Source organism: Strix uralensis, chromosome 5, assembly GCF_047716275.1.
Source record: "Strix uralensis isolate ZFMK-TIS-50842 chromosome 5, bStrUra1, whole genome shotgun sequence".
Classification (NCBI taxonomy): domain Eukaryota; kingdom Metazoa; phylum Chordata; class Aves; order Strigiformes; family Strigidae; genus Strix; species Strix uralensis.
In genome coordinates, this window is record NC_133976.1 from 57,082,481 (window position 1) to 57,106,181 (window position 23,701).

The 23,701-nt window shown below is 51.1% G+C and overlaps 2 protein-coding genes across 4 annotated transcripts; both read right to left on the bottom strand.

The window, feature by feature from the left end:
• Positions 1-289: 289 nt before the first annotated feature.
• L3MBTL2 (L3MBTL histone methyl-lysine binding protein 2) lies at positions 290-17,887 on the bottom strand. 3 transcript variants are annotated; one of them, XM_074871061.1, is made up of 17 exons: positions 17,799-17,887; positions 15,756-16,029; positions 15,381-15,514; positions 14,918-15,041; positions 13,847-13,926; positions 12,809-12,926; positions 12,312-12,446; positions 11,533-11,621; positions 9,666-9,897; positions 8,891-8,970; positions 8,196-8,300; positions 6,848-6,995; positions 5,891-5,973; positions 3,849-4,083; positions 3,007-3,072; positions 1,949-2,068; positions 290-1,082 (listed from the first exon to the last, which is right to left on the bottom strand). In XM_074871061.1, the coding sequence occupies exons 1-17, from the start codon at positions 17,817-17,819 to the stop codon at positions 976-978; spliced, it is 2,151 nt and encodes a 716-aa protein (XP_074727162.1). In that variant the 5' UTR covers positions 17,820-17,887; the 3' UTR covers positions 290-975. The 3 variants fall into 3 exon arrangements, with proteins under 3 accessions (XP_074727162.1, XP_074727160.1, XP_074727161.1); XM_074871059.1 differs by lacking the exon at positions 17,799-17,887 and adding an exon at positions 17,046-17,734; XM_074871060.1 differs by lacking the exons at positions 3,007-3,072; positions 17,799-17,887 and adding an exon at positions 17,046-17,735.
• A 1,600-nt stretch (positions 17,888-19,487) lies between these two features.
• LOC141944467 (histone acetyltransferase p300-like) lies at positions 19,488-23,689 on the bottom strand. Its single transcript, XM_074871068.1, has 4 exons — positions 23,365-23,689; positions 22,846-22,963; positions 22,260-22,434; positions 19,488-20,292 (listed from the first exon to the last, which is right to left on the bottom strand). The coding sequence occupies exons 1-4, from the start codon at positions 23,478-23,480 to the stop codon at positions 20,249-20,251; spliced, it is 453 nt and encodes a 150-aa protein (XP_074727169.1). The 5' UTR covers positions 23,481-23,689; the 3' UTR covers positions 19,488-20,248.
• Between the last annotated feature and the right edge of the window lie 12 nt (positions 23,690-23,701).

Consider the following 23,701-nt stretch of genomic DNA (forward strand, 5'->3'; position numbering starts at 1 on the left):
TTCTGATTTCTGTCCTGAACTTTGATGGCCAGTCTGGGGGAAAAGAGCAAATGGCATCCCCTGCCTTAAGTTATCTAATGTGCTCTTGTGATACTCAACCCTTATGCAGAACTGGCAAGCAGATAGTGGTGAGTGCCCAAAGAAACCCTGTTGTATGCCTCAGAAGAAAACCCCAAACCCAAAACACCCCAAAACACTGTTTACTTACACCTATCCACTTACAGTTCTCTTCTCCTCCCTGTCTTGGCTAACCCTGGTATTTTGGTGACCCAGAAAGCAATTCACAAGCTTTTGGCTTCTTCAAGTTTAATTCACAGGGCTTTAGGGTACATAAATCAAATTTACAGTAGGACTCCTAAAAAATTAAAAATTCAAACTCCTCTGCAGTTCTGGGTTCAAAAGCAGGAAGTGATGACACTCAAAAAGGTCTCTTGCTCCCTCAAGAGACATCATCACCCCTTTTTGATTTTCACTTTTCACCCTTCCTGTCCTGACTTTCTTTGGGGTTGCAGGGCCTAGACCAGGGAGCACGGCACCAATGTCCTACGAGGGCAGGCAATTTCCTGACGCATGTGACCTGCACACATCATCTCAGACTGCAGCTCGCCACCACCAGCCACAGCCGAGAACCCAAACTGCCCCTTCGTGCTCTGGCAGCCTCCTTCCCCATTGGGAGCTCCTTCTCAGAAAGGTGCCTTCAAAGTCTGGCACACACAACCCCAGCAGCCACCCTGGTCATGCTCCTCAGCACGCCTGCGGCCTTTCTGGAGTCTGTTTCCCAGGGCTTAAAATGACAAGTCTGGGGGAAATTTTCTTGCATACCAGGAAAGCAGACTTGTGACGCTGCAGGGTGGTCTGCCTCAAAAAGGGAAGGGAAGGCCCCTTTAGTCTTCTGCTTTCCTCTGCTAGGGCCTTCTCCAGAGAGCCACAAGGTGAAGCGCAGGCTGCTGTGGGCAGCTGGGGGATACTCCAGGATCAGTCTGAGACCTCCTGCTTAATGCTGCTGATGGGAACAGGAAGCTCTGTGGTTCCAAACTCTACCGAGGGGTCAATGGTTTCTTCTTTCACCTGCACTGCAATGACTAGCAACAGACAGAAAGAGGGAGGGAAAAATACATAAGTAAAATCAACCCATGCTGCTTGGCTCTACATGCAGCACCCCACAAGTAGCTCTGTTCATGCAGACACTCAAAATGCCCCATGTTCCCAGCCCCCTCCTTGAGGGTCCCTTAGCACAAGCAGCCCTGTCTTGCCAGCACAGATCTATCCATGGTCACAGCAGTGATCAGGATGGGATTAAACCCTGGCAACACTGAGCTGCCTGCTCCCAAGAACAACTTCTCCTAGGGCCAACGCAGGAAAAGGTAGTGCGGTCCGTTCTTACCTGCCTGGATTCCCACAGGGGAAATGAAACCTCTGGGAGCAACAGGGACCTTCATGAAGCTCCACCCCCACGTGCACAAAGCACCTCACCCAGGGTTAGCAGGTGACCCAGCTGTCAGATGCTCTTCTGGTCACCACACCTCTTGGTGCTCAGCACAATGGGCTGTGTTCACATGCTGCGGCAGCCTTATGGGGCCTGGGATGTGACAGCACACCTCCGACATGTCCATCTCATCTCTCCTCCCTGACCTCGCAGAACCAGGCTGCTCGGTCGGGCAGGCAGACCCTCAGCAGGCATCAGCAGTATCAAGCTATCTACCCTGGTGCCACCAAACCTTCTCAGGAGATAAACCTTCCCAGGAAAAGCAGGCAAAGGCTTTCATCCACTCTCTCTGTCTCTGGAGGAGTGGGGAAGGACATTTGTCACAGTGCTGCCTTTCCCTGCCTGGGGGCACCCGTGACCCGTGCCAAGAGGCAGCCCAGGCCTCAGGGGCGGGGGGCCAGTGGCATGCAGGGCATATTAGAGTTGCATGTGGCTGCTGGTTAGATTAATTCACTGCCTTACTCTCATCAGGTGCTGGCTCTGGCAAAGCCTTGCTGGCAGCTTTTGCTTCTCGTTTTGTCTTCAGGGTAGGCTTCTTGACAGTCTGTTTCATGTTGCAGGTTTTGGCAGGTAACTTTTTTCCTTAACAAAGAGATAACAGAGCATGGGGGAAAGTGTGTTTCTTTTCGCCTAGAAAAATCAGCAACCCTGCTCCACTGAGAAACCACAGGCCAGGGACCAGCACAACTGACCAGCAAGCTACACGGTCATTAGCTGCCAAGTGGTAACTCAACAGAAATGGCCTACTGGAGAAAAACTCTATAGTCATCTCAAAATATGCCCCTCCGTGTTCTCCTTCATTAAAGGCAAGGCACTTCAGCACGTGCTTAACTTCCAAGGAGCAGGTCCTGTTGAAATCAGTCTGGAGTCAGGTTTGCTTACCTGTCTGGGTCTAGTCCTAGGCAATGGGCATGTTGGCTGCAAGGCACGGACATTGTAGCATTAATGTTTTCATTTCTAGTTGACGTTTTATTTAGGTTGAACGTCTTTATATTCTTTAGATGTCCCTTCCTCTCCACCCCCCAGAAAGGAATTTCTTGCTTGTCTACACATGATTTGCCACAGCTACTGCAACAATGACGACAATGACAAAATGGAACAATAACATGGTCCAGCCCCACTACTGGCCTCTTCAGCCATCTTAAGGCCTTCTTTCCCTCAGCACAAAGCAGGCAGGGTTGCTCTCCAGCTACCCTCCAGCTGCAACAGACAATCCCCCTCTGACCATGGACACAATAGGGTAAGTAACACAACCTCACAGCTGGAAGCAAGTGCCATCTATACCCTGGCCAACAGAAAACAGACTACAAAACAGATCCTTCCCACACACAGAGCTCTGCTCTTTCAGGTAATAGGGCAGTTAAGAAAGATGAAGCTGTGTTGTCAAACCCACAGGTGACTGAGGGCATCCACAATAAGACAAAGCCTCTCTCTCCTGCTCTGATGGGACATGGACAGAGTTCCTCTAACTGGGCCCAGCCTGCGAGCGAGCGGGAGGGCGCTAATCAAACATCACTCACTCTTCTTTCCATAGGGTTTCCTCTTCTTCTTGGGCACCTCCTTGGCCTTCACTGGAGTTGTGGGCTCTGTCATGGAGACGAGAGGGAAACGAAAGCCAAGTCCCATAACCAGTAGGTAACTGGGATGAAGTGACATAAGCGAGAAACAAGATATACCCGTCCCCCCGAGCCAACGCCCTCTTCCCAAGACAACCAGCTGAGGGGAAAGCAAGGCTCTAGCGCAGTTGCTGCCTGTGCTTCCAGGCGAGGGCCCAGGGCGGCAGACTGGGGCAGCATAGGGGAGAGAGGCCCAGTAGAGATTTGGCAGGGGCAGTAAAGAAACAAGATTCGTAGCTTGGGACAAGAAGGAAAACATCTGCAAAGGTGAGGCAGTGGCCTCCCTGTGACAAGGGAAGGAATAAACTCTTGAGAGGGATGCTCTTGCCTTTTACAGACAGAGTCAGTGAATTGATGAGAAAAGGGAGCAGGGGCCAAGCTCCCCCTGCTACCTGGCTGAGGTTGTAGGTACGCTTAGTAAAAGGGAGCTGTGCAGGGACAGGACCGCCTGGAACTCTGCCCGACTTCATCAGGAGCAATTCTCTGTTGGTATGCAGGTGGGGGAACAGAGGGAAAACAGAGCCAACCTCAAATCTCAGGCTGTTTTCTCCCACCACAGACTCCTCCTCCCTCTGCCAGCTGCTAGAATGTGTGGCAGCAGAGGAGGACCTATGGTAGCCAGCGCAAATCAAGGAGGCAATTTTCTCCTCCCTACAAGGCCCAAAAAAAGGAGGAGCCACTCACAGAGCAGGAGGAAGGAAACCTTTGCCTCTAGCATTAGAAACCACAGTAAAATCTTTACTCACCTGGAACAACAGGTGGTTGAAGCTGGTAGCCTGTCAGCTCGCACCACCCCACAGGATAAATGTCTGGAGACTCACAGTCCACCCACTGGTCATACTCATTGTCCCAGCCATCAAAATGGATGCTAAGGAGACGGTGGACTACACGTTTCACTGTGGCCACGCAGATGAGTCGGGGCTCCATCAGGTCCACTGCTTCCACCTTCATGCCTGCCTTGAAGCCATGGTTTGGGCAGTCCTGGGTGCAGAAGAAAAGAAAAGAAAACCCAAGGCCATTGTACCCAGTCCAAACCCACATCTGGCCACCAGCACCCTAGAACAGGCTTGTCTCCAGCTTAAAGCAAGCAGAGAGAGAACAAGCCCACAGACACGCAACAGAACCAGCCAGGCAGATACCAGAAGGGGGTACACATGACCAGATTCAGGGTGAGCTGTGTCCTTAAGGAATCTCAGCCCAGCCTTTGGAAACATGATCCTGACCTAGGGGAGCAGCAGGCAGCAGTTAAGGGACACCAGATCAAACCTGTTAGCCTGAGATAGCCCTGGGAAATCAGAAAGACCAGCACAGGCCCAGGTGCTGCAGCAGTGTTGCTGATGCAAAGCAGACCCCCTCCACCCACACGTCCACAGGCAGAACCCACCAGGAGCCTGAGGCTCCTGGAAACACTAGAGGATCACAGGTCACACTCAGAGGGACCAAGATACCATTACATCCACAAGGGCATGATGCTGCTTGTCCTGACTAGCCAAAAAGGGCCTTTACTTAGAGAATACATACTCCTGTGCCTTGGGGTCTCCTTAGAAGTGCTGACAGCAAAGAGCAGCCCAGTAGAGACACTGGATATTGTCTATCCTGACTTCAGGAAGGCTTTTGACAATGTCTCTTATAAGAGCCTCATAGAGGAGCTGATGCAAGTATAGGCTGGATGAGGAGACAGCAAGGTGGACTGAAAACTGGCTGAGTGGCTGGGCCCAGAGGCATGAAGTCTAGCTGAAGGCCAGTAATTAGTGGTGTACCCCAGGGGTCAATACTGGATCCAATCCTGTTCAACATCTTTGTTAATTATCTGGATAACGTGACAGTGTCACGTCAAACTCAGCAAATTTGCTGGTGGTACAAAACTGAGGAGAGACTGATATATAGAGGGTTGTGTTGCCATCCAGAGGAACCTCAACAAGGTGGAGAAATGGTCTGGCAGGAATCTCATGCAGTTCAACAAAAGGAAGTGTAAAGTCCTGCACCTGAGAAGGAACAAGTCCAGGCACCAGCACATGTTGGAGGCCGAGTGGCTGGAAAGCAGCTTGGCAGAAAAGGACCTAGGGATCCCGGTGGACACCAAGTTGAACATGAGCCAGCCATGTGCCCTTGGGACAAAGGCAGCTAATGGTGACCTGGGCTGCATTAGGAGGAACATTCCCAGCAGAGCAAGGGAGGTGATCCCTCCCCTCCACTCAGCTCTGGTGAGGCCACACCTGGAGTGCCATGTCCATTTCTGGGCTCCCCAGTACAGGAGAGACATGGACATACTGGCAGAGTCTAGCAAAGGGCCATGAAGATGAGGAGGGGACTGGAGCATCTTTTATATAAAGAGAGGCTGAGAGAGCTGGGGCTGTTCAGCCCAGAAAAGAGAAGGCTGGGGGGGATCTTATCAATGTGTATAAATGTCTGAAGGGAGGGTGCAAAGATGGAGCCAGACTCTTCTCAGTGGTGCTCAGGGATAAGACCAGAGGCAATGGGCACAAACTGAAACACAGGAGGTTCCCTCTGAACATCATGAACCACTTTTTACTGCGAGAGCAACTGAGCACTGGCACATGTTGCCCAGGGGGCTTGTAGAGTCTCCATCCATGGAGATATTCAAAAGCCATCTGGACATGGTCCTGGGCAACCTGCTATAGGTGACTGTACTTGAGCAGGGGTGTTGGACAAGATGACCTCCAGAGGTCCCTTCCACCTCAACCACTCTGTGACAGCCAGGGCTCTTGTGCTCCTCTTTGCTGACTGTAAGCACCCCTACACATCTCTTCTTCCTGGCAGCACTCACTGTGTTGAAGAGCCGTGCTGGAACAGGTCTTGCTTTAGTCTCTTCCAGGTAACTTTCCCAGTTGAAGATCTTTGCATCATGCCCTGCAGCAGGAAGAAACAGTAAGAGGGGAAAAAGGCAGTCACTGCGTAGACGAGCTGGGGGAAAAGGCAGAATAGGCAAGAAGGAAGCATAGCAACTGGTTGCAAAGTAATTGCATGAACCAGCATGTACAGCCTGATCTTGGCCATAAATCTAGTGCACAGATTCCATGGCAGTCCAGCACCCCCTCCAGAGGGCAAATACAGAAGCTGCAACTCTGATCATCCATGTTAGTCATATATCCAGACCACAGAGAAAGATGAGGAGAAGCAGCAGGCAGAAGAATTATATTCAAAACACACCACTAAGACCAGTCTTTCTCCCACCGGCAGGAACATCAAAGGAAGACAGAATAGCACTGCACAGAGGTGCTGCAACACAGAAATTCAGAGCAGGCCTTTTTGGGTATGGCCAGATGAGGCAGTAAAAACATTCCAATGGTGATTGCCTCTCAGGATCTTGCAGAAATATTGGTCTCAGATTTATTCATACAAGAACAGAGGTGACTCTGACCACTTTTAAGTACTGAGTCACGCAGCAATGGCTCTACTTATTCCTTCCCATCCTCCTTGTCCTTCAAACCTTTGATTCTGTTCAGTTTGAGGAGTGTACTCCTCTCCCACTGATCCACCAGGAGCTAACCACCATGACAATAAAGCCCTCTGGAGATGTCACTTCCTTCCACAAAGTACCAAGACTTGGTATACAGGCAGAGCTCAAATCGACTGGCTCTCTGAACCAGCCCTATCTCCCTGAAAAACAGGCAGATTGGGACCTTGTGATTTTGCTTGATCTGAACCTGACATCTCTCAGAAAAGCAACGCCCAGCAGATTCTGCATGCAGGTTTGTACTCCAGGGCAGAGTCCAAATCTCACCTTTTGGAGGGGTCAGTTCAATGCTGTTCTTCTGACAGAAGTTGACAGGGAAGATGGCGTGCGAGGAGGCATGATAGCAGAACCAGTCAGAGCCATCATCAGACATGGTTCCATCAATGCTGATCATGAGATACCCGTCCAAGAGGACCTGAGATGGGAGTGAAGTGAATGAGTGTAGAGCTTCACTTGCTCTAAAGCCTCTCCTCTCAAAGGATCCCCCTCAAGAGTCCCCACAGATGGATCACAGTTGCCACTAGATAGTAAAATGCAATGTTATATGCTTCAGGACAGGTAGTAGCTTCTCCTGGTATGTTAGACAACACAAGCTAATCCCCAAAGCAGCAATTTCTGCAGGACTGGGAACAACACTAATAGTCCTGTGAAAAGGACTCAGCCATAAACGGTCAGGAGCTCTGTTCTCCCTCAGAAACAGACTTTATTGGCAGCCCAGAGACCGTCTACACCAGCCAGGTCATTTGTTACTGGGCAGAAGGGAAAGGCACCACCTTCAGACCTGCCACTTCCTACAGCAACAAGACTTGTCCCATCCTGTCACTCACTGGTAATTGGTGCCTACCAAATCTGACAAGCATGTCTGCCCCAACTGCTTCACATTTCCAAGCAATGGCTGAAGGGAATATTTTACAGACACAAAGAACTTTCCTAGCACGCTCCTGCCAAACCCCAAGTGTCAAAGTCCTCTGCTTGGGTTCTACGAGGGCAAACAGCTTCTTGAGGGAGCAGTAAAAGCTCAAGTCGACGCTATACTTTAGGACATGCAACTCACCTCACTGAGGAAACCTGGCCAAGCAATTTACTTCCCAACACTAGTACGGGAGTAGAACTCATTACCCCACCTCATCAAGAGAGGCTGCAGGAGACATGTCCATCCTCAGCTTCCTACACCAGTAAATGCTGCCCATACAGGTACACCCCATTCCCCACACAGAGGTCACGTCACAACTCTTCCCCTCTCCTTTCTCTCCTCAAGGCAGCACTACAGAGGCCTCTCTCTACGCACACCAAGAACTGGGGAACAAATCTTCCCTACTGCATGCCCAAGGGTGAAGGAAGGGTGGCTGTCAGTCACACACACTGGACAGTTAGCTTGCAGACCAAGCATGCTCATCTTCATGCTGTCCGCTTACGCACACATGGACAACTGTGGGTCTCATCAGCTTCTCAGACCTCCAACTTCCAACGCCCCAACTTCCTCCACACATCAGCTGTCGGCCCTCTCCTCTCCCTCATGCACAATCCTACCTGGTCTTATTCATTTGCAAAGACCTGAGGAGAGACTGGGTTATCTCAGGTTCACAGTAGACCCACTTCTACACACTGAACTTACCTTGCAAACAGTGGCCACACAAATGTTGCCCAGATTCAGGGGGTCAATGGCCTCCAGTTTCATGCCTTCCTCAAACCATCCACCTTCAGCATAGACAGCTCGTACCTAAGGGAGACTCTGGTATACCATGTGCTTTTAGGGGTATGGGACAGTCCCACCCTGACACCAAGTATGCCAAGTGCAAACAGGATTAGAGCTTCTTGGCTCAATCCAAGTTGGGAGGGGATAGAAGAAATATTACAAGAAATACAAAGAGGCAGCCAAACCGATGCTGTGTTTGTGTCAGCAACCTCCTGCCAAGGCTCTGGGTCAGTCAGAGAGCCAGGCTCAGCCACTGCTCCACAGCAAAGCGAGCCTCCTTCTCACCTCAGTCCTTACTAGTATGGTCCAGCTCCTTGTTGGAACTGGTTTCTCCCATGCAATCATCTTTCCTCTCCAACTCAAAGCTCCAAGCAACAGCTTGACCTTCAGTGGAGTCCCTCAATCTGTTACTTTTAGTTCTTTAATCTTCCAATTTTGCCCTGCCCCTGCCCAACCCCAGCCTTGACACCCCAAACACTCCACTGCCCTATAGCTGCAAGAGAGACAAATGAGCCAATCTCAACAACCCACACAGCAGCATATATGCCCAAAGAAGGAAGCAGTATCATTGCTTCCTCTGCTGTGGCCAACACACAAAGGCAGACTTGTCCTACCTTCTTAAACAGATAGGGGACAGCATCACAGTAAATCTTCCGGAAGGTGGGATGGTTTACCATGTCACTTCGTTTTTCTTCTGTGAGGAATAGAAGAAACAAAGACAGGTAAGAAACCTGCAGCAACTGCAGTAAGAAAACACAGCAGTTATTAATTCCCTGGTGAGAGCTCAGCTGCTATAAAAGACCTAGATCAAAGACCATGAGAACAGGTCAGTCCCTCTACACTTTCTCATAACATGGGCTGTGAAGCAGGGCCTGCTCAAAAGCAGATGGCTGAGCTTCCTGAGCACTACTGATAACACTACCTACAGCTGTAATCACCAGGGAGAGGCAGCAAGAAAGGGAGACACAATCACAATGATCAGCAGGGCTTGAGTCTTGGTTTTTTCTGCCAGTTTAAGCTGATCAACAATTCCTCTCTGTGAAGTCCAGAAAAACATAACCTGATGGCATCCAGTCTTACAGAAATCATCATGAGACTCAAAAAGACTATAAACATCTGTGATGATGCAAACTGCATTCTCACACTGCAGGGATAGACTACCCGCTTCGGGTAAGAAACCCTACAGTCCCCCTGTCCTGACCTGTGGCAGCAGATCGCTGCGCTTTTATTTATCTAGGGGAAAAAACAGCAGACATGTGACTACTTAGACTTCATCTGTCAGATCCTGGGGCAACGGCCTGGCTCCCAGCATGTCAGGATTGGTGTAAACAGCAGGGTCCAAAAAGTTCATAGCAAATCAGAAGATGCCTGTGGGGGCCTGATCCCTACCTGCCCTCTTCATGCTGTGGCCCACTCTCCGTGACCAGCCTACAGGATGGATGAGGGGACTCCACATGTGGCACCAGAAGTCATCATCGCTGTAGCCATCCTCATAGAGGAGTCTCAGTCTGCCCCCAATCACAGTGTCCACCACTGCCATGCGTGTCCGGGACACACAGATCTTATCCACGACCTCCACGCGCATGCCCTGCCGGAACGGGTACTTCATGCTCTCCGCCATCTGGCAACAACCAACAGAAGAGGTGAGATCAATTGCACTCAGTGTTTTTCTTCTCCAAACACTTCAGAGAAGAGCTTTCCCCACAGACATGCTGGCCAACCCCCTGCACTGCCCAAGTCTGGCTGGGAGACACCTCTGGGAACGGATGCATGGTAGTGGGTTCAGCAGGGGGACAGGGAGCTGCCAGCCCCATGCTTGACAGCACGGTTGGACACATGCACCCTAAGTCTCCCCTGTCCTGGAGCCCCATAAGTGCTACCCCCACTCCAGCCCAGCAGTTTGCTCAGCCAGCACCTTGTGTGAATGTTCTGAGTGCAAGAAACAGATGTCACTTCTGTTCACCAAAAAAACAAGTGAGGAATTGTGCACCTTTTTCAGTCATGAAAGAGACTGTAAGGGTTTCAAGGCTGGCAGCAGTTAGAGGTGTAGCTTCCCAAAGGGCAACAGGATTTTCAGTTGACTTTAAAAGAGGTCAGGCCCTTATTTTTACCTTTTTACTCTGATCAGAGGTTGAGCAACATGATCTGCCAACTCCACCTCCAATGCCAGAGTTTCTCTGCAGACTGACCCAAAGGCACAGGCACATAAAGAGTCACTGGCTGCCTTCTAACTGTTTTGTTGGGGGGTTTTTTTTGGGTTTGGTTGGGGTTTTTTTTTTGAAACCTTCAGTTTGCCGATACAGCCTAGCCCTACTCATCCACAAATACCCAGAGGTGTTTACAGAACACCTGACATTTTGGCACTGTGATCCCAGAATGGTGTGCAGCAAGTAGGAACCACAGCTCAAAACAGACTCAGCCACCCAAATCAGCCTACACCTGAATCCAGAAGAACTTTTAAGGTAATGTCTTCCCTTTCCACCTCCTGTTCATTAGGTGGGAATGGAGATGCAGAGGGGAGAAAGATACTGACACCATGTGTCTCCCTCTACCACTTCCCTTCCATGGCATGAGCTTTCAGCTACAAGTTGTGGCCCAGGAGCAAGCAGCTATGAACATCCTCTCACCTTTCTGAGAAGCAACAAGGGAAATAGCAACTACATCAAGGTCTCCAGCTCAGTGTCACCAATTACCTCGCACACAGGAAAACCCATCACCTGCCTTTCAGCCTGCAGTCTCTAGGACCATCTTTCTTATCTGTAGTTCCCAAAGCTGCCAGCCACAGAAGAGCCTCTTTTCCCCAGCAAGGTCTAACCTCAGGGTGGGCTACATGAAACTCTCACTCCCTGCAAGCTGTTGTGTTACCAACACTTAAGGGAAAGGTTTTTGACTCTCAGAGCCATTCCCGGACAACAGAAACAGGGCAGAGAAAGGCCAGGTTGGAGCGGCATTGGCCTCTCCCTTCCACAAAAGGGAAAACCTCACCCCCAGTATTTTCCAGCAGACTACATGACAACAGCTTTTAAAGCCCAAAGAAGAAATAGTTGTGCTGACAGGGTATGGAGACTGACATTACCCACAGCACCATGACAGGTATCTTAGGAGCATGGGGAAGCACTCACTGCCCCCACCCTACCCAAGTTTCAAGCAGGCACATAGGAGTTGCACAGATCAAAACCAGAAGAGATGTGTTGCATGCATATCTCTTGGCTTTGGCTTCATTTCCACACATAAAATGACAGCCTCCCACATTTACCTTGATGTGGAAATCCACAGGGATGGTCCTGGCTCCCACCAGTTTTTTCATGAGGTAACTTCTCCAGTCAGTGTACTTGGCATGGATAGCTACATACACACAGGGAAAAAGCACAGGAATTACAGCACCATACTACACCTTTCTTCCTCTCTGAGAGTCCATTTGCATTAAAAGGCCTTCTTCACATTCAGATCCTGTACCTGCTCTCACGTAGACCCTGTTCTGCAAGCTTGCCCACACAACTGGCTGCAAAGGATCACCATTACAGAACTGCCTGGGCCACACAGACACCCAACTCCACTGATCTAGATGTGGAAGTGGTATTACAGCAAAAACATGTGAGCCATACCAAGCAAATCTTAGCTTGCCAGAATTCTGCTAAACTGGCATCCCTCTCTGAACTGCTAGCTGAGCAGGGACTGGAGCCACTGCACTCCCCAGAGACACTGTCCAAGATGTGGGACCAAAGAGTTCCCCCACAAGTTAAGCCTAGCCCCCATGTGGGTCAGAAGGAGGAACAGCCACCTGCATTAGCCTCTGTCCATAGGTCTGACACCAGCTCTGCATCCAGCACCCCCAGTGTCAACCACAGGGGAGATGCAGAGGGAGCAGTCCAAGCAGTCTCCAGCTTCCTGAAGAATTAACCATTCCTTGTAACTCAGAGCACAAATGGAGCTGTGGTCCCACATGCAGTGGGAGCACCTGTCCCACTGTGTTAGGCATAAACCAAGGCTCCTCCATGCCCAGGTACATGCTGGCCCCTCTTGCCCCACACTCACTTTGTGGTGGTACCAAGATTTTGCTGTTGATGGCACACCAGCCAATGGGGTGAATATCCACTGTGCCCAAATTGCACCAGAAATCATGGCCAGCATCATTCTCAAAGCCCTCGTATCGCAGAAGGGCCCTGTACCCTGTCAGGATAGAGCAGACAACCAGAGAAAGGCATTAGAAACCAAGAATTTCTCCTCTCCCTGTCAGGCACCAAAGACTTAGTCCCTACACCATGGCCTTCAGAGCTCTGCATAGGTGATCAGAGCTTCTCCAGCCATTCTGGAGGCAGAACCATCCTCGCAAAGAGCCCCGCAACCAGAAGAGGAACAGATACTGGTTTTCTCCCACCCCTACACCGTAGTATTTCCTGTTCCAAAAATCTCTCAGCAGCTGCAGAGCTCCAAAGAGCTGATGTTTTGCTTGACCAGCTAGACTCTGCTCTCTAAAGCTTCCCTCAGAGGTTAGCCATCCCCAGCTGTCAGGAATTACACTGGAGACATACCTACAGTCTGGATGACGGATGCAATCCAGTACACACGGCTGGGGAGCACGGCATCATTGTTCAGCACTTCCACTTTCATACCTTTCACCACATCATCCCACTGATCAAAGAGTGGCACCTGAAGGATTGAGGCAGCCATGTTGGGAGAGGGATGTTGACAGTTAGATCGGGGCTCAGGCCCTTGTTCTAACTCTCAGAGATATGTTTTAGGCAATTACACTTTCTCCTTAGGCCCAGGTTTGCATACCTTACCCTTCATATATATATATATATATATGCGCCAACAGCTTGAAATGCAACTGAACTGTCCCAGTATCTCACTGGGGTGTTCACAGAGGATCCCAAAAGGCAGAACATTGCATAGCAACACTTAAGTGTTTCACTGCCAGCTGTCCTATTATCCCAAAGTAGCTGCTCTCGTTCTTCTACGGTATCAAAATCCCTAACCATCAAATTGCCATGTCTTCCTCAAGAAAAATAAAATTTGGTTAGTGTTATCACAGATCACAACTCAAAAGGAACATAACAAATGAGTTTTAATATACAGAGAGGCTGGGCATGCTATAATACCTAAGAACTGCCATTTTTCCACCTATCTGCCTTGGCTACCACAAGGACTGCAAATCAGTGTGATAGGAACCACACAGGCTGGAGGGACAGCTACTGCCAGGCCCACATAAGCTGAGTTCCTCCCTGCACATCACCCTGGGCTGTGCTCACCCACACAAACTGCAAAAGCAACCGGGAGCTTTCTGCTATCCCCCCCCCAGTCATGACTAATTCTGTCCCCAGCCAGCACTGGGCCATCACCACCAGCAGTGCTTTTATCAAGTCCCTCTCTGCTTCTTCCCCCAAAACTCCTGGTCCCTCTGTGGGACTCCCATTCTTAGCTGTGAGAAGCCCCAACTTCTTTCCTTGCATCAGCTAGGGCTCAATAACCAGCTCCCCAGGCCTCTCCCCACCACTTGTCACAGGAGTACATGGCCCCATGAATACAACATGCCCTGCGCACACTGCGAGGCACAGCAAAGAACTCACGTGTTTGAAGCAGCTGACAGGAGCTGCCTTGAAGCCGTGCTCCTGCAGGTACTTTCCCCAGTCAAAGCCCAGGACAAGTGCTATAAGCAGACATGAGAGCAGAAAATCAGGTGAGATTATAGAAAAGGCACAGAATACTCAGTTACCTCTGGACTACAGCTTGCAGCCACATTGTCACCTGCTCTGGGACAGAGCCCTCTGCCCCAGCACGCAGGGACTCTGCATTCCAGTGCATTTTCCCTGGTGGGGAACTAGATTCTACGAGTGCACAGGGACCAGGGCCCACCAGAGGCACAATATATTATTAATCAACCCTTGCTGTCACTTGCTTTTGAAAAAGGAGGGGGCAGGAGGGGCAAGGAAAGGGGTCAAATCCAGCCCAGGGCTCAAGCACTCCACAGAGAGTGGAGAATGCATCCTGTCAGCACTAAACCACTTAGCAGCTTTGCCTCTCAGCGGTGACACTGCAGGGTCATATCAGCAGCACTTGCTTCCCCAGAGGGTGTTGGGAAAATCAGAGTGAAGCACTGAGATAGTAATCCCACGGTCATGCCTGATCCAAGGCTACAGCTCTACTCCAGCATCAGTCTCCGCTGGGGCTCACTTTTGCCCGAACACCAGCTTCTACTCCTTCAGCTGCAGTGACTGGCTGTTCCTCAAGCTGACCAGTGAGTGACTCGGGTTAAATATAACTCCCCACAGGCAATGGGGCAGCAAACGGCTGGGAGCAGCAGGACACATTTAAGTCAGTTTTGCCAGCAGAAGAGTCAGCACCTCATGCGACTGACTACAGAGGTTACACTCCAGGTCAAGTTGCATGAGGAGTGAGGACGAGGCTGCGATAGTGGATGAGCAGGAACCCACTAGGGCTCCATTAGCACCAGCAGAGAGAGGGAGAGAGACATGCCCTCTGTCCCGCTAGCCTGTGTCAGAGCAATCCACACACATTGTTTCAGTACAAGGCAGCGTACCAGAGGTGAAAAAGAGGACTGTAGAGCTTACAGCCCTCCAGGTGTCCCCAGCTGCTGTGGATCCAGCAGCTGCACCTCCTCACCCCTCACCTACACTCACCATCTTGGCCTGTCAGTGTCCCATCTGCCAGCTGCCCTGTACCCTGCGAATGGAGGAAGGCCCCGATCTTGGCCGACCAGGCTGCCTTGTGCAGAACTTTAGCTTTCTTCGTTGGTGGCTTCCCCTACAAAAGAAGGAACATTAGTGGCACGGGAAAGGAAGCCAGTCCCTGCAACTGGCCAGCAGGGCATGCCTCTCTTCCTTGGGCAATTTTCAGGTTACTACAATTTTTACCAACGCTCACAGGAACAAGAAGAAACAGCAGGTAAAATATCAATATGCCCTTCCTCAGCTTCTAGGGAGCACTACCTTTCAGCTGGCATGCATTCTCTGGGGACTTCAGGCAGGAAGAACAAGCCACTGGTAATGGCAGTCTGATCTTTAACTACAGAGCAACCACCCACTCCTGTGCACTGGCACATCCTTCTCTATCTGCTGGGAAGAAGGAAGGGTTTTGACTCACCTGCAGTCTGGCCAGGATGCTGGCCTTCTTGGAGTTTGAGGAGTAGCTTCTGGAGCAGGAGACACTGCAGAAACGTTTGGTCTTGGAGAAGAAAGCCTCCCTGGTACCCACAATCCCACACATCTCGCACACAGCTGAGAGAAGGAAGGCACAAAAATGTAAGCAGTTGGCAGGGTCAATGCACTACAAGGACAGAACTGAGCCCAAGTAACCTTCTTTACAAATAGCAGCTCCCCCATGTAGCCCAGAAAATGCACTCTCAATCCATTGCTGTTCCCAAAGCATAATCAAAGACCATACACCCTTCAGCTCCCCCAGCCCTTGTTCTTTCCATCGTACATGTGCTTTAGGTAGAACATGCAGGCAGTGCAGTACCTGGCTCGGAGCCACTGTCCTCTGTGAGCCGGCCTGTGGACAGCTGGGGCACAGGAGATGTTGGAAGCTCTCCAGCTTCCCGGTCTGCCACCTCATCATCACTAGATTCATCCAGACAGGAGCTGCTGTCACTGCCCATGCTGCTGTTGTAGCCCCGGAAGCTGTCATAACCCCCAAAGATGTCCAACTCATCCTCCTCCTCCTCCTCATCCTCATTGCCTTCCTCCTCCATCCGCTCCAAAGATGAAGTTTTGTGGCACAAGGTAGACACTGACTGAAAAAAAGAGACAGTCTGCTTTGAAACAGACATTTTACACCACACTCCACAACAAACCTGCCTTCGTTGCCAGGGGGGCCTCTTGGACCAGGCAGAGGCCTTGGGGTGAGCAATGAGTCCACATAACAACCCCAAAGGAGGGAGTCTGAATCCCTAGCAGGGAAGCTATTACCACCACAACAGGTCTCTTTACAGACATTTCACAGGCTGCATTCTGCTACCCAAGAGAAAACAGACAGCCATAGAGCTGCAGCTACATACAAAAAACTTGGAGGAATGTGGAAAGAATACAGGGAACTACACTGCCATGCTGATGAAGACAGAGGGGACTGCATCTTCCCAGGCACTGTCTCTCCCAATATAGTTGCACAGCACAGCAATGCAGACACCATCAACATTAAAGTCACTGCAAACTTCTAGCACAGAGTGCAAAGCTGTACACTCTGGCCACCACAGCTCACAAGACCAGTACAGCCTGGATGTCAGCAGGACAAACTCAACTCTGGAGAAAGTTCATGTTCTTTGGGAACTCCATAGTCCAGAGCTGACCTCCATTCAGAAGCTGCATCAGCAGGATGACAGAACAACATTTGTTGAAGTTTTTGCCTACAACCAGATGTCTCCACAACTAAACATCTACACTACCTCTTCGTACTTGCTGTTACAGCAAGATTGCAGAGAGGCAGCGACTGAAGAAAGAGTACAGAAGTCCAGTGACTCTTTCTCAGACTAGAAAAAAAATCTTAAACTGAACTCCAGTTTAAGCTGGGAAAAGGTGTTAGCAACTCATGAAAGAGCAGCAAGGAGTCATCATCAGCACCGGGAATGATGGAACAGAAAGGTAGACTGGAAGAGCCACACGCACGAGGCACCAGGATACAATTGTTCATCCAAGCAGGCAACAACAAAAGATCAGCAGCAAGTCCATCACCTTCCAGTGCTAAATTCCCTCCGATCCCTGGTTCCTGGGTATTATTATAGACACATGAACAGTAAAATCAGACATCACTCACTTCTGCCTCACCACATCCTCCCTGGCTTTCACACAAAACAGACCCAAGGTACCCAGGTTGTTCCCTGAAGACAGAGCTGGTCTCCTGCAGATCCACATCTTCAGACAGCACTCCTGGCATCTGAAAGCCTGAACTCCTCAAAAAAAAGCACATTCATCTCTTTCTCAACGTTATCTGGCAGATACACCTTCCTTCCTCGTAGAAAGTGATTATCTTTGGCTCGTTACTCTTCCATGAAACGCGAATGAAACTTGGGACATGCTACAAGTTCCCAGGGCTGACAAGCAAGGACAGCACCACTCGCATCTTGCTTAGAGAGACAAGGGGGAGGCAGAGGCCCCAATCAGACCCATCATCCCCTCCAGCACTAGCCCGGCCCCCGGCAGCGCGGAGGCGGGGCTGACGGCCACAGCGGGCACCACCACAACACGACGGCCGGGAGGAGGCGGCCCAGCGCTCCTCGCCCCCTCCCGGCCAGGGGCAGCCGCTACCCCCAGTACCACACCGCAGCCGTCACCCCGCTAACACAGCCTGGGCCTCTCGCCCTCCCTCAGGGCAGCGGGCGGCCCAGCCCAGGATCCCAGGGCTTTCCCCAGCACTCTGCGGGCAGCTCCGCGGCTATGGGAGCGGCCAGCCTCCCTCCGGCCCCGGTCCCGGAGGAGCCCCGGCGCCGGAGGAGCCTCGGCCCTGGCCCTGGCCCTGGCCCTGGCTCTGGCTCTGGGCCCGCAGGAGCCCCAGCGCGTCGCCGCTCACCTCCCCACGATCCTGTTCCATGGCTCCTGGGACGCTGCTAGCCCGCCTCACGCGCGAGGAGCACGTCCCCTCCTCAGCGGAGCATCTGATTGGCGGGAGCCGAGAAAAGAGAGCCAATCAGCGAGGAGTTTGTTCTCGCCGCTCTCCCCGCGGGGCACGACGGGAGCTGTAGTTCTTTTCCCGCCACGGCGGCGGTGCAGAGCGGCCATGGCGCCTCACGGCGGTCCCACCCAGGGGAGGAGGAGAGGCCGGGCCCCGCTCCCCGCTCCCGGTGGACGCACCCCCTCCGTTCTTGTAGTTCTGGATTAGCTCTCAATCCCAGAAGTTTAGGTAAACAACAAAACAAACGAAAAAACCCCAACAAAACCCAACACTTCAGCCCCATGGACGGATTTGATGCCCAGTAGCCATCAGCGTGTGGGTGCCAACACGGTGTGCGTGAAACAACGTGAGCCCCGCAGAGACGCACAGCTGGAGCTGCACATCTTAAACATAAGAGAGGACACACACGGTTTCCTAAAAACCTTGGTAAGTGGGTGAGGATTTGGTTTTAGATGGGAGGAATGCCTTTAGCGTGGCAGGTACCAAACATCACACTAGCAATGCCTTTGTCCCTGTCCTGCACCGCTGACATCACCAGCGTGTCACTGGGTGCTGGTTAAGTGCTGCCAGGCAAGCAGGGTGCAGAGGGCAGAGAACTCGCTTCTTCCCTCCCACTCTGCTCTGCCCTGTCTGAGAATCCCACGGTAAATAACCCACATGAGTTACTGCTGCTGCTCCCGCTGTCCTCATATGATCAATTTCTGAGATTTCATGCTGTGGTGGTGCAGTTCTTACCGCCCCCCCCCCTTTGTTGAGCTGCTTGGTGCTAGGTGCGATTCCACCCGCATCCCCCGAGCTATACACCAATCTGTGGAGGTAAGGACTGATAATGTTAACGAGCCTGGCTCCTGCCCCTCCCGATTGCTGGGAAACAGCTATAACGGCCCATCAACTCCTAAGGGCCTGGCACACCTGTGCCTGGGATGTGGTCAAATGGGAACAATAACAGAGTTGCACATTAATCAAATTCTTTTATAACTACTGGAAGGCACCAGAAGGTATTTGACAAAAGTCAATTATCTTGGACCCTATAAATGGCGACCACCAGGGAGACCCTTTGAGCTCTCCTGGATCACAGTGGGCCTGTGACCAGCATCTCCCCTGAGCTGGGACGCCTCTCAGGTACCAAACCCTTAAGGTGTCGTCTGCTCCAGACGGAAGGCCAGGGCGAAGTCCCCCGCTCGAGTCTCAATTATCGCCCGTTGAGGAATGCCAAGGCATTGTGAGTATTTGCTCTAAACTCGAGAGGGAAATTTTCTTTGAGCTAGCTTCTCTTTACTCTGTGTGTGTGTGTGTGGGTACATACCCTTGTTTCTGTGTGTGCATGTCTGTTCTGTGTTCATTCTACTGAATCCAAACACCTTTGTTTCTGTATGTTTGTCCGTTTTGTTATGTGCATGCATGTATATATATATATAGGTACCGTTAAGTAAGTTAGTGTGAATCTTGTCATTTTAGAATCTGAATAAGTCGCTTTTCTTTCTTTTAGTATTTCTGAATTATTTTATAATAATAAATTGCTGTTAGTTATTAATAAACCTAGATTTCTTACTAAATATTACCGTGTCAATACTTTCATCCATGACACAGGCATAAATAGATGTTTTATTTGGCAAAGAAAGTATTACCTATGCAAAACAGGCCTTGCAGTGTGCTGTGCAATTGGTTTAAAAATCTCTACACATTTATAGCATAGCTTCTTCATAACACAAATACTTCTCTACCTTTTGGCTTTTTTTCCCCCCATGGAAAAGTAGTGTGGTCTTAGCAGTACTGGTAGCAACAGCCCTCACCCCAGCTCACTGTCAAGAACAGCCAGGAAGCAACTGTCGCTCCTTATGTCTCCGGCATTGATTCTCTTCTACGCAAAAGGTACGTCCCCTGGAATTAGTGAACGATTTCCCATTCTATCCCTTTTACTTCCTTATCACCTTCATTGTGTTGACATTGTAAAAAGAAAAAAAGAAAAGCCTGTCCTGAACCTTCCTACTCTGTACAGACTGAGTAGTGAGTAGCTAAACAAGTAATGCGTTAAGCACACGCACAGTTCCTCTCTCGTGGATATAGTATGGCCTTAGTTGCAAGGGACAGTAAGGCAGCATGGAAGAGGTTCAGTCCGAAGGCTTACCTACATTACAGATACACATGGATTGCTCTTCCAGACAATCCAAAAGTGCTAAAACGCAGCTCCAGCCTGTCGCTCTAAACACAATGGAGTGTCGCCATCATTGTGAACCATGCTAAGAATCCTAGGTAGCGATTGGGGTCACAGCCAAATTACAGAGGGACAGCGGCGGGGAGCTTGCAAAGCCTACTGCGTGCAACCTGATCTGCAAACTTCCGTAGCGTCAGGGGTCCTCCAGGTTCAGGTTTTCCAAACAATCCTCCAGCGCTGTTTAGAAACAGAAAATTGCTTTTAAAGTATTTAAATAATGTAGTTGATAATTAATTATAAAGGCTGTCATTCCCTTGCAAATACTGCTAGTGCACTGTGTGACAGACAACAAAGCTGCTTCCAGAAAAGACACAGATACAGAATTAAAGGTTGTGCTGGGTTTGTGTGGCAGGTTTTTGGTAGCGGGGGAGGGGGCTACAGTGGTAGCCCCTGTGAGAAGCTTCTTGAAGGTTCCCTGGCTCCAAGTCAGACCCGCCTCTGGCCAAGGCCGAGCCAATTAGCAACGGTGGCTGTGCCTCTGCTAACGTATTTAAGAAGGGAAACCTGGGAGGAGGAGTTGTGAGGAGGACACCTGTGCAAACACCAGGGTCAGGGTAAGAAAAGGAGGAAGGGCGGCAGCGGGGGGGGGGGGGGGGGGGCAGTGTGTGCCAGTGCAGCCCCCCTGTATCCCATGGTGAGATGGCATGGCTGCCCCTGCTGCCCCCCTTGCCACCCATGGAGGTCACCAGAAGAGCAGAGATTCGCCTGTGGAGGACCCCACAGCAGAGCAGGCAGCTGCACCCAAAGGAGGCCGAGACTCTGTGGGAAGAAGCAGCCCTGCTGTTGTAGTTCGGCGCTGGGAGGGCTGCAACATGCAGGGATAACCCAGGCTGGAGCAGCACGGGAATGGCTGCATCCCATGGGAAGGACTCATGCCAGAGAAAGTTCATGGAAGACTGTCTCCCGTGAGAGGGGAACCACGCTGGAGCAGGAAAGAATGAGAGGAGTCCTCCCCGTGAGGAGGAAGGAGCGGCGGGACTGACCATAACCCCGCCTATGCTGCTGGGGGAGAGGAGGTAGAGATACTTAGCCAGGGAAGAAGGGAGGGGTGGGGGGAGGTGTTTTTAAGATGTGATAAACTTCTCACTGTCCCACTCCTGTCTGTTAAGCGTTGTTGTTGTTAAGTGTTTGAATTAAAGTGATGTTCTCTTTTTTCTTCTCCTAAGGAGCCTGTCTTTTGCCTGTGACTGTAATGGGTGAGCCATCACTCCCTGTCCTTATCTCAATTCCCGAGCCTTTTGTTTCATTTTCTCCTTCCCATTCCTGAGGGGGAAGGGGTGAGTGAACTGCTGCGTGGTGCTCAGTTGCCCTCTGGGCTCAAACCATGACAGCACAGGAGTCCAGGATGCAATGGGAGGGATTATTCCTGCAGGACAGAGGCCAGGCTGCTTCTCAGAGCTAGATACAGGTGCCCAGCTCCAAGCTGTGTGGCTAGAGCAGCATCTTATACTTCAGCACCAGCTCTGTCCCTCATCACCACACCTTCCTTTAGGAGCACTGGCACACTAGCTCTTTGTGCCTGTCTACTGGGACTGTCCCCTCACCCATGCTGAGGTGGGGAGCTCATGCTCCAGGTCCCCAGGCTTCATAAATTCATCTGCTGCTCCTCCAGAGCCTCCTTTTTAATGTTCTACTCTCTGTCATTTCAAAAGCTCATAAGAATCCTGGCAGTCCATGGGCCTAGTTTCACTTCCAGCACCAAGTGGCAGCCATTCTGGTTACAGGATCAGCTTCCAAATCCTTGAGTGCACTGGGAATTGGCACACAGCTTTAGTAATGCTTCTCCTCTCACCTCCTATGCTGACACCGTAAGAAAAAAAAAAAAAAAGCATTGCAAGGGTTTAACTTCTGTCATCAGCCCTGGAGAAGGCAGCCATTTGAAGAAAAAATGTTTATAGACTTGTAACCCTTGGTCATACATTCACCATACTGCCTTTGAAAAAGGAAAGTAAGGTAGAATAGCTCAGCAAACCAACAGGTGAACAGAAGAAAATAAAAAATGTGTGCTGCTTAAGTTTTGGCAGTCTAATTTTACAAAGGTAACTGTGAAATTAAAAGAGGGAAATGGTCACCAGCCTGACGATGATGACAATGACAGTACAGGATTCCCTGCACCAGGTAGTCAGTAACCCAACTGTTCTTACTTGCAGACATCCCTGGCTGCGGCTGTCCCATGTTGGGCCCTTGATTCATGGGAGCCTGTGGCATGCCTGGAGCATTTGGGATCATGTTTTGCTTCTGCAGCCTGGTTCTTCGTTTCTCCTCCAACTCCTTCTGAATCTTATAGATCTTCTCCGCCAGCAAGTGATAGTACTCTGCCTGTTGGGGAGGAATACAAGGCGGGAAAGATGACGACACACACATTAAGAAAAGGCAACAGGTCACAGTGATCCAGGCACGGAAAACACGTTTCGGCTTGGGTGGGGGCGGCTCCCCCTTTGCAGGGGCTGCCGGGCAGATAGGAGAGCAAAAAGGGGCACTGCTCGGGGCACTGCTGGCAACCATTAGCCCAACACCAGACATTTCTCTTCTCATGTGCTTCTTTGGGAGAACTACACACCCCGACAGGTGACACACACACAGGCAGTCCCAGGCCCCATCCAGCAGCCCCTCAACACACGCTTCCTCGGCCTGGGACTCTCATCTGTGCTTTCACCCCCCTTCCTCCCCAGCCACTATGGGATCAAGGCAGAGATACACGTGACTGGATGACGGAGGATCGCATCTCACCCTGCTGTTTGCCGATTCGTACATATCTCCTTCCACTTTCCGAGCATACGCCACCAGATTCTCCATACGCCGATCCTTCAGTGCTGCAGGGTCAGGAGTGGGAAATATGGCTTGGACTCTGGGGAAGAAAAAAAAAATAAGGCACACAAGTGATTAGGATGTTCCCAGATGGGAACATCAGCACTAACCCCGGTGATCTGAACGCAAAGCGGCAAGCAGATCTCCCCACAGACTGCAGCACTGCTACTGCTCCTGGGGGACGCTGCCCCGGGGAGATGGCTTGAGGACAGAGTGGGACACTCCCAATGCAACAGCCCCAAACCAGCAGATGCAGCTCCATTAACGACCAGGAAAGCAAGAACGCAGCTTCCAGGTTTCTGCTTTCCCTTCTCACACACCCTGATAAAACTTCCTCCCTGGCCCCCCAGTTTTGGAAGCCAGGCCTCCTCCTGCCCCACACACAGACCTCAAATGCAACAACTCACCTAACAGGAGACTGTTTTGGTATCAGCTACTCACAATTTATGAACAAGGTGGTTTCGGAGATCCTGAGTAATGTCTTCATGCCACTGCTTCCGGCTGCCCCCTGAGAGAACGGAGCCTCCTGGCCCCAGGCCGAGTATCTCGGGGCTCATGGCGGCCTACGCTGCTGCAGCTTACCGAGGAAAGCACCGACTGCACAACACCCCCCGGAAAAACGACGAAAAAAATCTTCAGGGCGGGGGTTTTCCCAGAGCGGGGGGTGGGCGGGAGCGGCGGCCGAGTGCGCTCGGCCCGGCCCGGCGTGCAGGCGGGACGGGACGGGACGGGGGAGGCGCCGCTCCCTCAGGGACTGGCAGCCGGGGAGGGCGCGCGG

Bases quoted from the DNA above. Each gene is read 5' to 3' on its own strand.
- LOC141944467 (XM_074871068.1), bottom strand. From the start codon at position 23,480: ATGAGCCCCGAGATACTCGGCCTGGGGCCAGGAGGCTCCGTTCTCTCA. The intron at 22,964-23,364 runs GTGAGTAGCTGA...TTTCTTCCCCAG, and splicing joins AACCACCTTGTTCATAAATT to AGTCCAAGCCATATTTCCCA. The intron at 20,293-22,259 runs GTAAGAACAGTT...GTTTCTAAACAG, and splicing joins GCAGCCAGGGATGTCTGCAA to CGCTGGAGGATTGTTTGGAA.
- L3MBTL2 (XM_074871059.1), bottom strand. From the start codon at position 17,198: ATGTGCTTTTTTTTGAGGAGTTCAGGCTTTCAGATGCCAGGAGTGCTG. The intron at 15,515-15,755 runs GTACTGCACTGC...TCCTTCTCTCAG, and splicing joins GGACAGTGGCTCCGAGCCAG to CTGTGTGCGAGATGTGTGGG. The intron at 12,447-12,808 runs GTATGTCTCCAG...CTATCCTGACAG, and splicing joins ATCCGTCATCCAGACTGTAG to GGTACAGGGCCCTTCTGCGA.